Below are 15501 nucleotides of genomic sequence, written 5' to 3' on the forward strand. Positions count from 1 at the left end.
GAATCCTTTGAGGTCTGAACCTTACCCATTAGGAAGAGCCAGTCTAACCTACTAATCCTTTGGGTCTTTTCTTTCGAAGTGGATCAACAACTTGGACTTCACAGCTACTTGCTGATGAGAAACTAGTAATGGAGTGAGGTGTCTCTTTGATCTAATTTTGAAGAATTGTTTCCACAACTTAGCATCAATAATCAACAATATTTCTTTTGAACCTTGTGTTTCCCCGAAGCACCAAGCCTGTACTTAGGGTTGTCCTACTACTTGTCCTGCTGTTTTGTTTTACGTTTTCCTCTGCATTATTCCAAGCTGGCTTTTGTCTTTTTGAACTGACCCCACTCCCACACAAACACTTCCTAAATAATGAGTAGCCTTTTAATTGACTTTATTTGGGAAGCACACATTTTAGGCGTTGAAACTCTCTAACTTCACTTTGGTGATCTATAAATTAATGCCTCCACTTTTTAGATAAGGGGCAATAATTTTACAGCAATTTAAAGCATGGATAAAGTCCACATTTTAAAAATAGAATAATAACTTTGCTGCCCTATACTTTGCTCTCAGCCATGGCACTCAGAAAACCACATACTCGAATATAACCCAAAGGATACTCCAATACATTCACCCAGCAATGTGACTCTGTTCAGGTGCTACACGGAGAGAGAGGAATCCGGCCTCAAAGGAATTGTGTGCCAGAGTTACGATTTTTGAGACTACAATTAAACATGCAACGGGGAAGAAATTTTGTCATCTCACCTCTACCAGCCAAACTCATCTATTCAGAGTGTTTCTTAAAATTATTAGTTGTTTTTTCACCTTTTCCTACACCACCACACCCAGGCATCACTTTCTGCATTTCCCCTCACAGAATCCCAGAATGGGTCGGGTTGGAAGGGACCACAGTGGGTCATCTGGTCCAACCTCCCTGCTCAAGCAGGGTCATCTCAGAGCACACGGCACAGGATTGTGTCCAGATGATTCTGGAATATCTCCAGTGAGGGAGACTCCACAGTGTCTCTGCACAATCTGTTTCAGTGCACGGTCACCTGCACAGGAAAGAAGTTCTTCCTCACGTTCAGGTGGAACTTCTGTGCAGCAGTTTCTGCCCATTGCCTCATCTCCCGTTGCTGGGCACGACTGAGCAGAGCCTGGTCCATCCTCTTGGCACCCCCAATTTCCGAGAGTAAAATAAGACACAAAAGGGGAAGAAATTTTGTCATCTCACTTCTAGCAGCCAAACTCACCTATTCAAAGAGTGTTTCTTAAAATTTTTCGGTTTTTTTCTTCTCCTTTCCCCTCAGCTGCACTCCTGGCCATTGCTTCACAGAATCACATCGTCAATCAGGTTGGAAAAAAACCTCTAAGATCATTGAGTCCAACCTCTAGCTGAACACCACCATGTCCACTAGACATCCTATGATCCTGTGGAGCAGGAAGCGGACGCCACTCAATTGGGATGTGCGGATCCCCACACGCGCGGCGACCCCGCCCCGCCCGCAGCCCCCTCCCCTCACGAGGCCCCGCCCCCCACGGAGCCCCGCCCCCCAGGGAGCCCCGCCCCGCCGCAGCGCCACCGGCCGCCGGCAGGGGGCGCCCTCCACTCACACGGGACGCCCGGCGGGGCCGTTCGAGAAACTTCCGGAAGCGGCGGGGCGGAAGTGACGGCGCGCGCTGGCGGCGCTTCCTGTTTGCGGCCGCTGCCGTTTGTCCCGGCGGGAGCCGTGAGAAGGGACGGGCGGGAGCGGCGGCCGCGGAGCGGAGCCACCGGCGGGTGAGTGCGGGGCAGGCGGGCCCGGGGCCGGCCGCGGCCGTGCGGGCGGCAGGGGGAGCGGGCGCTTGGCCACGCCGCCGTGCTCGGCAGCGGCGTCCCTGGTACCGGGGCCTCGCGGCGCGGCCGGCGCAGGCCCCGCAGTGCTGGAACGGCCCCGGGCGCCGTGCGGGCTCTGCCTGGCCTTGGCGGGGCTCGGCAGCTCGGGGAGGGAGCGGCTGCCCGGGGCTCTCCCTGGGATTCGGAGCGGGGCAAATCCCGGGACGTTCGTTCACAGCTCTCAGTCCCGCCTGTTCGCCGCAAGGGAAAAAAAAAAAAAAAATCCGTATTTCCATTCATTGCTCGCAGTGGTTTCAGTTTCCAGAGGGTGAGGGCGAGCCTCGTTTCGTTACACAGATCTTCTCCTTAAAGCGCTTTTCGTCGCAGGGCACTGCTTTGGCGGCTTGAGAGCCTTATTGTGTCCTGTTTTCCGTTCTCTACAACTCCCTGAAAGAAGGTTGTAATGAGGGGGGGGCGGACTCTTTTGCCGTGCCTACCGTGAAAGGACCAGAGGAAATGGCCTTAAGATGAGACGGGGAGATTCAGGTTAAATAATATAAAAAATATTTCACATTTAGGACGATCAGACTAGGATCTGGAATAGGTCGCCGAGGGAGGCGGTGGAGTCACCATCCTTGGAGATGTTTAAGAAGCGTCTGGATGTGGCGCTGGGTGTTGTAGTTTAGTGGTTTAAGGGGTACAGTGGCAGTGTTGAGGGGATGGTTGGACTGGATGATCTCAGGAGCATTTTTCACCCTTGATGACTCTAAACCAAACGCGCTGTTTTTCTCCCCTGATGGAAGCAGTTTAGTTACGTTCTGTTCAGTGTTTCTTACTCGGGATAGGGGCAGGCGGGAGGTTTGTTGTGGGCGAGGTCGGCAGAGGTCGGGTGGTTTGAACTCGCTGTTGTCAGGTTCCGAGCCGAGTTGAAAATTGACACTGCCAGGTAAGGAACACTGTTTGTCGTCAGTATTTGCTGCACTTCAGAGGGGGCAGTGGGCTGGGTTTATGACCAGCATTCCTGTTTGCACCAACACTTTACGTTGTGTTGCTCTCAGAGCTCTCCTTGGCTGCTGAAAACTTGTGCTGCAGGCTTAAGCCATGCTAACAAAGGTGTTAGAAATGATTTAAAATAGGAACAAATCTGTTTTAAATTCTGGTAATAATAAACAGCTACTTATTCAGACACAGTAACATGAAAGCTACGTTTATAACAGCGTTATGTGCAAATGGTCCGGCTTGTGACATTGGATAGTCAGTGATCAAATCCAGGAGTTTTTGGGGTATAAAGTGTCAAAAAGCGATAAGAACAAGGTGTTGACACAAAGGGAACAACTGGAATGAAGCAAGGCTCTGCCTTTCCGGTCCTGCAGCAGAGGTTGCAGTCACTGCTGCCTGCTGACCTTAATTTCTCTTTACTCTTCAGAGATCCTTGTACTCCAGGTAGGAATTTTATGTTCAGCTGGTGATCAAGAGCCTGGTAGTTAAAATACCATTTAGTTTGATGGATTATGTTGTCAAAGAAGATTTGTTTGGACCAATGAGTAAATGTATTTACAAATCTTGTCTCTGTGACTAGTTTTGGGTTTTTTTGGGTTTTTTTTTGTTTTTTTTTGGTTTTTTTTGTTTTTTTTTTTTTTAATTTCAAACGACCAAAATTTTAACTATAGCATAACACTGGTCTAACTTTATTTACTCTTCTTGGCTCCTGTGCTGACTTCTCAGTGGAAAATAAGAGTGTGTTGGAAATGGAAGTTAAATTAGTGTTAAATTTTCTTAGATAGTCTCTACTGGAGGAGAAATTTAAATTGCTACTTTTACTGGCAGCACTGTTTAGACTGTAATACTACTAATAATATATCTATCTGTAAACTGCAGAGTTCCCCTTGTTCTTCATCAGACTTGTCTTTTTAGTAGTTTTGAAAGCTTGTGCTTTCAAACTACAGCAGGTTCTTACCCAGATAGCTTCTCTCTCTGGTGTTTTCTTTGTCCTTCCCAGATTGAGGCAGTTTGCTGATTTATTTTGGCTGGGCTTGGGGAGAAGGCATGCAGGGCTTTACTTTAGTGTAACACTGAAGTTTTAGTTAGAGGGCTAATGTGTTTTGCTTCTGATTTTTTAAAATAGATAAATACATTTTTTTACCTACTATATTCTTTCTTTCATCCACTAGAAGTTTTGGAATGTATGTGGGGAGAGGGAACAACTTATGTTAAATCATCATCATCATCATCTTATGTAGGATGTAGGAGTTCCTAACAGTACGTGGACTGTCCTGAGGAAATAAATACCAGGTTTTTGGTTTGTTTTGCATCTGTGCCGACCCCATTGGTGCAGTGAGGTGTGTGAGCTGAGCTTGCGTGGGACGAGGGCGGTGATTGCGTTGTACCCCGTCCGGAGGCGTCGCAGTTGTGGCCTGGAATCGACTGAAATGTCAGCGCGGGTTGGGCGCCGGGCGCAGCCACCCGTGTGAGCCGGAGCTGCCCTTGTGCCGCCGGCTGTGGAGGAGGTGCAGCTCGGCCGAGCCAGTGCACTGAACTTCCAGACCTCCAGGAGCACATCTGCTGCTTGTTAACCGTGGAGTGATGCTTTGAAGGGAATTCATTGCTGTAATTTTCAACTTGGCTGTGTGAGGTTTATGTTAAAGCATTGTGCTCCTTAAGTAGGAAGTGCTCCATTTCTCTAATAGCATTTGTACAGAACCTCGTCAGCTGTGTCCTGAAAACATTTTCTGTCAACAGCTTTTCCTTTGTCTTATTCAGGCAATGGAAGGATTAGTGAGAAATTACTTAGCTTTGTCAAAACTTGTTGGATCTTGCATATGATGATTGTTTATTTCAAGGTAGATTTGAAATAAAACTGTAGTTGAGGGTATTAGTAGGTTTAAATTGTATTTTCTTTTGAATGTAATACATTTGAATGGATGTTTGATTTTTCTTACTTCAGACTTAATGAAATCATTCTGCTTTATTTATTTAACTGCTAGGGAAGAAATAATTCATGCATATGTATTTCACTCCTACAGTTACTAGTTGTAGGTTTTTTGCTTTCTATTTGTTCTGAATAAATACAGAAATCCCACTGATATTAGTGAGGGCCCAGTACTTAAGGATCTTAAAGGCCATATAATGAGTCTGAAGCCATTCATAGCTACATTGCAGCCAGTTTTAATAAAAACTTTAAAGAAATTTTCTTTCTGTCTTAAAATGTAGTCTGAATCTATGACAGCCTGTCAACACTGAAAAAGAACTTGCTCTTTGCTTTAATGAAGCTCTTTTTTTTTTTTTCTTTTTTTGTTTGCCTTAAATAAAGTTATCATGACTCCAAAAACACTTCAGGGGAAATGTGTAGAAACTTTAAACTATTTTCTTTCCTCTAAAACATCATCTGATTGCATGTGATTATTTCCTGAAACTTTCTGGCCCTTATCTTTCATGTGAGGCTTCCATTGTTTTTAATTGCTTAATCATACACAGTTCATATATTTTTTAAAATAAGATAGGAATTTTACTTCGTATAAAATAGCCTTTTATGGTTAGTTTTAGGAGAGTGACAGTGTTCCAGATATTTGTGACACAATTCCAAATTTGGACACCTGAGTTGCCGTGTTTTGGAAAAATGCTCCTTTGCTTTAAGGAAAGATCATGAATAAGTGCCCCTTTATCAGAGATCAGATGGATAAGCAGGCAAGTCTCAGCCAAGGGAGTCCGGGTGGCCTGTTCACTGATCAGCATCCTTTCCTGGTTTTTGTTAGCCAGTTTACATTTCTTTCACAGATGAAGATTTTGGATTTCTTCTGTTTCCATTTTTGGTTGGTTCCCTCTTTTTTAATGGTTTCTTACTTGTTGCCCTCTACCGGCTTTCCATGTGCCAGGCAGCATTACAGACTAAGTCCTGTAGTTCTTGCCAGAGTTGTGTCTTGCTGCCATTGGGGAGGAGAGGAGTGGACAGGGTTCTTTGTAACTTCTTGCCTTAAGGGGTGAGGGTGTCTTTTGCAGGTGTCTCTTGTTTGGCTGTGGTGGAGTTTTGTTGTTTCTTTTCTACAATGGACCATGAACTGCAAGGTAAAGCAGCCCAGCTGCCTTCTCCCTGTATGGAACTGCATGCTGGTATAATAATAACTGTATCCAAATCCACTCTGCTGTCTGACATACAAGCAGGATGTTTGCTGTAAACATGAGATTAGACTAAGCTTTTTGGAATGTTCATTTTATTAAATTCATCTCCTGGGGATGCTGAGGGAGTATTAAAATAATGAGTATAAACATGGCTATTTAAGTACATTTTATTAATTTTAATTATACGGTAAATTAACATTTTTCCATGAAACAATAAATTTCTGGACCCTGTGAAGTTAAACTGTGACAGCTTTTCTAAGCTTAGGTAAGTAGAAGTTAAAAGTATTGGAGTCTTTAATATGTCTTAGTCTGCACTGCACTGTGCATGTTTAAGGAGGAGGAAAAAAATTAATGCTGATGCCTTGTTTGAATGTATTTGTCAGGTTTGTTAATCACAAAAGTTATACAGGTGTCTTTGCACTACTAAGTAACTTAATTTGTTCCTTAGCATTATTACTCTTAGAAAAATTTGCTGGTAAACTGTGGGAGTTTTTGTGTTAGCCCCTGTACAGCTCTAGCACAGTGGATCTTTGTGAGTTCAGTCAAAGTGAACTGGGATTCAGAGCAGGGTATCTGTTCCTCTGGAGTTGCCAGCAGGATGCAATCCTTTAGATAAGTCCATGGAAAGCAGGCTGGTGCTAGGAACTGGATGGCTGTGGGACTTGCAGAGGATGTTGATGACTGCCTGCTTCTGTAAACGGCATGAATCAGGAGTTTGGAACTCCATCCTGCTCTCCAGGTGACTGCTGTAGTCACTAGGCTCGAGCTATTCTGGCATCTTTCAGGACTCTCCGTGCTGCCCGTTGCTTCATGGCCAGAAATAGATAACTTTTTCTGACTAAGCTGACTGCAAAGGTCGCATGCCCCTTGCTGTCTGAATTCCCTCTTGGCTGCTCTAAGAATTTCTTGTTTGGATACTTTCCTCCCTTCCGTATTTAGTTAGGGGTGCTGTGTTTTCTTCCCTGCTGGTTGTTTGATTACTTGCTTTTGTCTGTCATCTGATCCTGTAAAAGTGTAGAGCTCTCTGCATATCTATTTACTGTAATGCTTCTCATGCTTTTTATGTAGCTGAGGACTGTGCTGTAAAGAGAGCTTATGAGCCAGGTTTTGGGATAACTCTGGCTGAGTGCTGGGCTGAGCTGTGTGAGGAGGGCCCGAGCCTTGAGTCAGTAGTTCAGGGTCACTGTTCTGTAAGCCAGAGCAAAGCTGCCTTCTCCTATGATGATTGAAAAAATCTATAAACTGTGGAAACTTTTGGTTCACATAAACATCTGCCTGTTTGATTTTCATGCCCCAAAGAAGGAGTTGGAGTAGCTGATAGCACACTGTAAACATAATGCAGTTCCCAGCACAAGAAACTACAGATTTTCATGAGCAAACACAAAGGCCATGAAACATCTTTCAGCTGGGTTTTTTTTTTTGCACGTCTCTTCTGAAATTTTGAACATTTTCTGTGGATGAAGACAGGAAATCTGCTAATTTCCTGGTGGGCTGGCTTCCTCCTGGCTTAAGAAAAAAACTCTCAAGTGCCTAATTAATGAGCGTGGCTTGTATATTTGGAGACAAACTGACAGATTGGGTGTTTGGAGAAGATTTTTGTCATGTCATTTTGGTTAGGACAGTTAAGTAGTTTCTTGCAGGGAAGTACATGGTTTGTATCTTTGAAACATCTCGGCATTTTCACCATGCAGACTCCTACTAGCCTGAAAAATACTGATTTATTCTTTTTTTAAATTTGCCATCTATTTTCTAAGTCAGTGGTCATACATATTCTGTTTTATTATAAGCTGATGGTGGCTGTTTCCTTGAGTGCATATTTTAAATAATTCTGTTCTGAAAAGATTGCAGATAGAGGTCTTTTCTAGTTTGTGAATGTTGGGTTTTTGAGGGGGGAGGAGGGTTTTGTGTGCATGTGTGGGGTTTTTTTGATCAGTCTTACTGGCTGTGGAGGGGCTAAATATTAGCTGACTTTTTTTTTTTAAGCTGGACAAAAAAAAGCTGCAGATGAATTTTCTTCTTGTAAATATTTTTAAAACCTTTTTACATACAAGAAAAAAGTTCCTGTGATAACTAAAATTTCAGCAGTACAGTTTATGCTTTATGATAACTAGCAGATAGACATAACAGTATATCAGAGGTGAATTCTTGCTGTCACCTACTTTGACACTTTGATTAGGAGAAGGAGAATATTAACAATTTCATTTTTTTAGAAATCTTCTGGCTTGTTTTAATTCCAGACTCTTAGTGGCAGGTAGAAACTGAGCAATAGCACTCACACCTAAAGAGAGAATATGCAATACCCAGACATTTCTTTGAAACAAATAATTCTTCTGTCTTAAAGGAGTTGCTTTTTAGGCTCAGAGTCATCTGTTAAAAGGTGGTCTTGGTGCCTCAGCATGGTTTTTTTTTGTCCCAACTTCAGGCTTGTGTTATCTAGAATATATTTTGTTTGTATTGAGTCTGAACTTAACAGCTCTGCAGCATTGTTTTTAAACAAACAGCAAAGTGTTTAAAGAAATGTGTTGAAATCAATATGACTACCTGCGTGCACAAAGTTCTGTAGGAAAAATGTGATTTATTTTTTGCATCTAAGTTGCTTTTCCTACATGCTTTTACTAGTTAGAAGCTCGAAGTTTAAATTTTCCCTCTAAGATAGGTACCTGAATTGAGAGGAGTGCTGATCTAAGTCTTGTATTTAAGAAAAGGAGAATGTGGAAAGAACACTTAATGATATGTGCTCCTGGCCTGTGGCTTCCTGCCATTTGCTTACTAGTTTTAGGCTGGTATCTGTCAGGAGGGACTCTGACCTCTAGCCTTTAGCTTGATTCATACTAGATTCCCCCCTTCTGATTTCTTTCTGTAAACTTTACATTCCGTATATGCTATTGCTCATAAGGTTGGCTATGGGATCCCATTCTGACCTTGCTCCTTACCTCTGTGTTCACAGAGCTGTTCTAATTGTTGTGTGGGAAACAGCAAAACTAGACAAGCCAGTTGATAGCAAATATCCTGGGCTATTTTTGGTGATCTGTATGTTTACATGTTGGATCCTGCCATTAGCATATTATTATTGGCATTCTTAATGTTAATTTTAATGCATGTCCCCCAACTTCCTTTGGTGTTGGTCACAGTATTAACTATACCCTCACTGGTTTTTTTGATGTGGAGATTTCTTCAAAGGGCAAAGGGCTATTTACCTGCTACACTTTAATTTTGTGTTTGTGGGACTGTATGGTTAAAGTAGATTGCTAAAACCACCCAAGTTTTAAACACATGGGATCTCCAATACATTTGCTTCTGTAAGTAGTTTGGAGAGGAGAGGAAGCATGGCAGGGTATCTCTCAAACTGGTTTTGCCATTTGAGGAAATGTGTATGTAACCACAGTCCATAATTAAAGTTAATTAAGCTTTAACCTACAGCAGGAACATATTTTGAAAATGTACCAATTTATTTTAAAAAGAAAGCTTTCTTTAATGTTTATATCCCAGGATATTGAAAGATATGTGTAAAAGTAGTACAATAAATTAATTTCAGACTACTGCACTAGGCTACATTATGCTAAATACTTTCAGCATTTATGTGAAAGAAAAGGAAACTGAGACTGCCTGGGCTAGAACAAAAAACACTGAAAGGCTTAAAGGGGGGGAAAGGTTATTTCAATGAATTTTTGTTCTTGATGCACGAGATAAGAAAATGTGACTAATACATTGCTGTATTGTTGTGTTCTGAGTGTATTTGGCTAACTTTTCCCTGAAACAAGTTGATAACTCCTGGAAAAGGTCACTGTTTCCTTGTTCATAAAACTTGAAACAAACTAGCAGTGGTAGGATGGAAAGGGGATTGGAAGTTTTGCCAGAATAGAGACTTGTTACAGTGGTGGAGAGAAGGCAGCTTTTCATGAAGATACAAAACATTCTTGAAACTTCTTAGGAAGGTTCTTTCATCTTAATGGTCATTTAGTTGGAGTAATGGTCAGTGTAACTGTTCCTTATAATTATTCTCTAAAGTTGACAAGAAACTGTCAGTATTTAAATTGCTTTTTTAACTTGCAGGTTTCTCAGGACTCCTGTGGAAACTATAATTTTATACTAAGAAACACTAAGTGCCTGTGCACTTGAGTTGGTTGGTTACCTTGCAGTCGGAGCAATCTTGCCTGGCTATGTGATTCTCTTCGTAAACATAAAGGAAGCAAATGGTATTCAGTAGCTTTGGCAACATGTGCATTTTTTTTGTCAAAGTCTGAATACAAGAAAGGCTTGTTGGGCTCAGTAGGTGCAGTTCTAGATTTCTAAGACCTGCACATACATTGCTTTTCTGAAGGGAGCATCTCAGTGGAAGTAATGTTCTGAAGAACAGATATGAAAGATGGGTCCCTTTGTTTATGCCCATATGTGCTTAAGACATGACAGGTGTCACAGATAACATTAGGTGAACTTTTTCATTCAGAGTTATTAATATCTACATCAAAACTGTGATCCAGATGCCCTTCTTAAAATACTGATTAAATTTAGCTTATCAGTCTAATCTGTTTCAGGAGCCGCTGTTTATGTATGTGTTTGTGTACTGTGTTTCAGTGGGATCAAAGAACATAAAAATCCAAATTAAAGTAATTGTTTGATCTGTTGACCTAAAATAAAGTGGGTTTATTTTTTGTGATTTGAAACACAAATCACAAATCTTCGATCAGGTTTGATACTAAGCAATACCAGGCTTCTACCTGCCTTCTGTGAAGTAGCAGTACTGGACAAACGTCACTTACAAGTTGTTGTTGTTGCAGGACTTGAAAGACTCAGCTGTTGTTACTGAGACGACTCCTGAAACATGGTGGATTACTATGAAGTTCTGGGAGTGCAGAAGCATGCCTCAGCAGAGGATATCAAAAAAGCGTGAGTGTCACTGATATATATGTGTATATATATATATATATATATAAAAAATGGATTTTAAGGAACAGATAAAATGACATGGTTTCTGGAGTCACACTCTTGTCCTCCCATGTTCTTTTGCAAATTCCTGCACGTGCTACTTTTATCAACTCAAATGTTTGAACTGTGGTCTTGGATGATTGCAAAACACATCAACCTAAGTGCAAGCTTAGCTTTGCCTCTCTAAATAAGTAGTTATGAATACTTTGCCTAAAATGTTTCATTTGAGGATAGGAATTGTGTGCAGGTGTAGCTGTCAAAGAAGGCATTAATATTAGCATGTCACAGTCAGTTTATTCTTGGAGCTTTATGAACCTTGAACGTACCAGATCCTTCTTGATGCTTCCCATGATTGGTTGGAGTACCGAATAATTATAGAGCTCTAAGGAGAAGCCCACAGCAGAGATCTTTTGGAATGTTTTGCTTAGGTCTAGCAGATGTTGATCATCAGAAATGCACAGGAATAATTTCAGAGTAAGTAAAGAACACCAAACCTACTTTCTTCTTTAAAGCATATCTGAGTAGGTGGTTCTTTGTGTACCTGCAGAATCTGTTGATACCAGACTAGATGCAAGATACAAAGCACCAGGAATTTCTAAGTACTTCCATCCCTGACAGCTTGTTTGAAACATTGTGTTTATCTGTATAGCATATTGCATTATTTCAGAGTAAAATATATTTCGTTTTCCTTCCCCTCAGGTACCGTAAATTGGCACTAAAATGGCACCCTGATAAAAATCCAGACAATAAAGATGAGGCAGAACAGCAATTTAAGCAAGTAGCCGAAGCCTATGAAGTTTTGTCAGATGGTAGGTATTTTAAAAGGGCTCTTGAACTGCCTGTCTCTATTCTGGGTATCAGACTGAAAATGTTGATATATGATGCTTTGAAGGGATATTGTAATTTTGGTTCACCATCCAACTTGACTACTTCCTTTTCAAATGAAAGAGAAAGAAGCTTGCGGATCAGACAGAATAAGCAGAAATTTTGAAACAAAAATTTCAGGATCTCCCTAGATGAGTAACCAAACTACTAGAAGTTGAAATTTAGTGTCTGCCAGAAATTTCTGTAGAGACATCTGTGAATACCAAGATTAATTTTATCTTATCAGGTGAGGCCAGTGTTACTATCAGTATAGGGGTATTATTGTGTTTATCCTATAAAAGTTAGGCTAGACCAACTCTAAAGTATGCACTGTTGGGCCTACTGCTTCTAGTTTTTGTAACAGTAAGCTAGTCTTGACAAAGCCCAAGCATACTGTAAACCTTGCTGAAAATTTGGATTTCATTTGGGTGAGTTCTGTAAATTCAGTCAACTGTGATACTAAAGATAGTGTTTATTTTGAATTGTTCTGAATGAGGTGTTTAGCCTGACCCATGTAATGCAGGAATGCAGTTTACAGTTCACCCATGTCTTTTTGCTTGCAGAGTATCATTAACTTCTGCCAGTGTTCTGACAAAAGCAGCCTGAATCATAACAAAGTGATTTAAGCTACTTTGATAATTTTCCTCTGTAATTGACTGCAGCTGTCTATATGCTATTTCTGAAGTGTCCTTGATTTCACCTGAGACAGCGAGCATGGGAAAGCTATATTTAAAGCACTAGTGGCATCTAGATTACCTCTCAGAGTTCAGCCTGATTTATCGAGCTGCAGTCTTGCAGACTGTGTTTCTTTGCTTGGTTTTGATACTTAATGGACAGGGGAGAAACAGAACTTAATTTATCATTAGTTCATTGTATACTTGTCTTTTAGAGTACTTTATCCTTCTTAAACTAATTTTTTTGAGCAGGATAAAAATAGGATACTGGTCTGGTTGTTATACAGATCTCTTAAGTTCTTTGGAAACAGTACACTGCTGGAATTTTAGAACATCTTCTAAAAGTGCTGCCAGTTTTTGGATCTAGACCAAATCCTAAGTTACTGGTGTCTTAACAATCATTTGTGCAGCAGGGATACCAGAATCCTGAGCCCAGTGGTTGAGAGGCAGTCAAACGTTCTGCAAACTTAATGAAATTTTCTGACACCATTACAGGCTTGAATGATGACAGATTTTTGGCAGAAGAATAATTTTGTAAGGGATTACATAAGCAAAGAATACTGAAATTGGGTGATCATTGAACATGCTTCCCTGGTGGGAAACCTTGTGGTTTCAAAAATGTAACATTTTTCAAGATGAATTTTCGGCTTACAAAGGTCATCGTTGCTGTTTGCTGCTTGTGACAGTTTATCTGCCTTGCTGCTTTGTTCTTAATTTGATGAGTAGGTTAACCTCCTTTCTTTAAAAACTGCTTTCTAGAAAGGCAGTACAGATAGTGTATCAAGCTTTGGGGATTTGTCTGCTTGTGAACCTATTGCAAGCTCCTATTATTAGAGATGATAACCATTATATAAAATTTTAATTCCTGTTGGTCAGAAGTATTTTAGTTTCCAGCATCTGTTTGAGGTAACTGCGTGTTCTTTCTGTTTAAATTTTAAAAACTTCTTTCACTGAAGAGATTCCAGTGGGAAAAGCGTGATAGTATTTAGAGACTAAAATCAAATGCCCTGACTGGTTTTTGACTGGTACTTCCACACCAGTGCAAGCAAAGTAAGCTGACTGTCTGCTTCTTTTAGCCCTTCAGGTTTCCTTCCAGTACCAAAGTGCCATCTGAATTTGTGCAGTAATGTAGAGTTCATTTTTCTCCTCTTTCTCATGAATACTGTAAAGCTGGTCTGCAGTGAAATTAATAGTCATTCCATGCCTTCTAAAATAATAGAGAGCAAGCAGTTTGAGTCACATCCTTCCATGGCATTTTGTAACATCACTTCAATTGTCCATTATTAAGTTAGAAGTAGTGGTTGTAATTAATTTTAGGGGTTTTGCAGTCACTCCTATAAACACTGTTCTTTCGTTCTCATAACTCTCCCACAATGGGCTCGGTCTTATGCAATAAAAGGAAAGGAGGCAATGGTCAAGGTTTGCAAGTGGGACAGAAGGAAGGGAATGCTTGAGCACTGAACTGTTCTCCAGAGAGACTGTAGAATCTTCTCTTGGAAATTGATACCATCAGGGTTTTATTCAGGCAAGATGTGACCAGCTTCATGATTAGACTTGTGTGGAGGAGCAGGTTGAAGTCCAGAGGTCCTTCGCAGCCTTTAAGCTTTTCATGGTACCTGTGCAAAGAAGAAAACTGCCATATTCTTCTGCCATTCTCTTCTTAAAGGCAGCCTTCCGTGTGAAGTTTGTCCTTGCACCAAACTTTTTCTGATAGAACCACAGCTTCTTAACTCAATGGCAGTAAGTCTGAAATTTAGTACCTGTTCTTTCTGAATTTAATTTGCTTTGACAATCCTTTGAAAAAATGTTCAGCAGTGACATGCCAGAACTTTCTTAAATAAACTAGCTTTGAGAAGATGTTTAACTGAGGATACCAGTTAACTGTTTTTATTTTTCCACAAAACCAACGAACCTGTTTACTGACATGATGTACAACTTCTCCTTGTAGCTAAAAAACGTGACATCTATGACAGATACGGAAAAGAAGGCCTAATAAATGGAGGTGGAGGTATGTTGACAGCCAGCAGTTCCCTGCTTTCTCTATTTTCTACAGCTTTCTTTTCAAGACAGCAATCTGGAAATGCCTGTACCAAGGCCTAAAATTCAGTCTTTTGAAAATTGAAATTACAATTGTTTTACAGTTTTTCTAGTTATTATAAAAGATATTACTGTTATCTGAAAACAGGGAATTATAAAAAGTAATGAAGTAATGTGTGTACTTAACTTGTATGATACCTGAAAGAGAAATTTTGGAAATTGTTCATATTTGTAGACTATTCAAGTACCCTATAGGCCTGAACTTTCATGTTAGTAAGAATGTGTGAAGGTAACTGAAACGGAACCTTTTTTTTGTAGGTGGAAATCATCATGATAATCCGTTTGATTTTGGATTTACATTCCGCAACCCAGATGATGTCTTTAGGGAGTTTTTTGGTGGAAGGGATCCCTTTTCATTTGACTTCTTCGGTAAGTGATCCACTGGTTTTAGTTACGTGTATCTAAGGTGTGGCTAAAACTTTATTCTTACAAAACAAATGTAGCTAATGTAGTTGTATTAGAAATAGCTCTGAAAATGAGGCAAACAACTGGTATTTTGTATTATATTTGAAATGTTTGTTTCATACGTGTTTCTTGGTTAACTTTATAGTACAGGACAGATATGGCTTGCCAATTCAGATTTGGTTTGCCAAAGCATAAAATGATGACTGCAGTGTCTCTAAGTTGGAAGGAAGTAGTATTCAACAGAAAAAGTGCATACTGGAATTTCCTCTCGAGAATTTGAGCAGGTTAACTTTGTTGGATTTCTCTTTTTTGATCTGTAAATAAATTCAAAGATAAGACTTTGAGAGCTTCTGAACTGGACAGGTTAACTATAACTGTTAGACCTTAACTCTCAGTGTGAACTTGTGTCATAGCAGGACTGATTTTCTTCTGTCGGAATAAGAGCAGTTACGTACATAATCTAGACACTCTCCCAAATTCTGTCACTTGTTTGCTTGGGGTGTAGAGCCCCTAAAGACTCAGATGAAATATTTCTTGAGGCCTGGATTCTTCATTTAGGAAGCATTCATTAAAGGAAGCAATATGGGATAAAAGTTGTCAAAGTAATCTTTTTAC

At 40.6% G+C, this 15501-nt stretch overlaps 1 protein-coding gene across 5 annotated transcripts in view; it reads left to right on the forward strand.

Moving 5' to 3' along the window:
- Positions 1 to 1635: 1635 nt before the first annotated feature.
- Positions 1636 to 15501, forward strand: part of DNAJB6 (DnaJ heat shock protein family (Hsp40) member B6) — a 58851-nt gene continuing 44985 nt past the window's right edge. For 3 of the 5 annotated variants that reach the window (XM_082288753.1, XM_082288750.1, XM_082288754.1), the window contains exons 1-5: positions 1636 to 1768; positions 10699 to 10807; positions 11546 to 11655; positions 14333 to 14392; positions 14740 to 14850. In XM_082288753.1, the coding sequence (XP_082144879.1) occupies positions 10743 to 10807; positions 11546 to 11655; positions 14333 to 14392; positions 14740 to 14850 (346 nt within the window). In that variant the 5' untranslated portion in view covers positions 1636 to 1768; positions 10699 to 10742. Of the gene's footprint in view, positions 1769 to 2895; positions 3248 to 5829; positions 5867 to 10698; positions 10808 to 11545; positions 11656 to 14332; positions 14393 to 14739; positions 14851 to 15501 lie in introns of those variants that run through there. The other 2 variants (XM_082288751.1, XM_082288752.1) reach the window with 2 other exon arrangements.

This window comes from Coloeus monedula (assembly GCF_965178545.1).
Source record: "Coloeus monedula genome assembly, chromosome: 1".
NCBI lineage: Eukaryota > Metazoa > Chordata > Aves > Passeriformes > Corvidae > Coloeus > Coloeus monedula.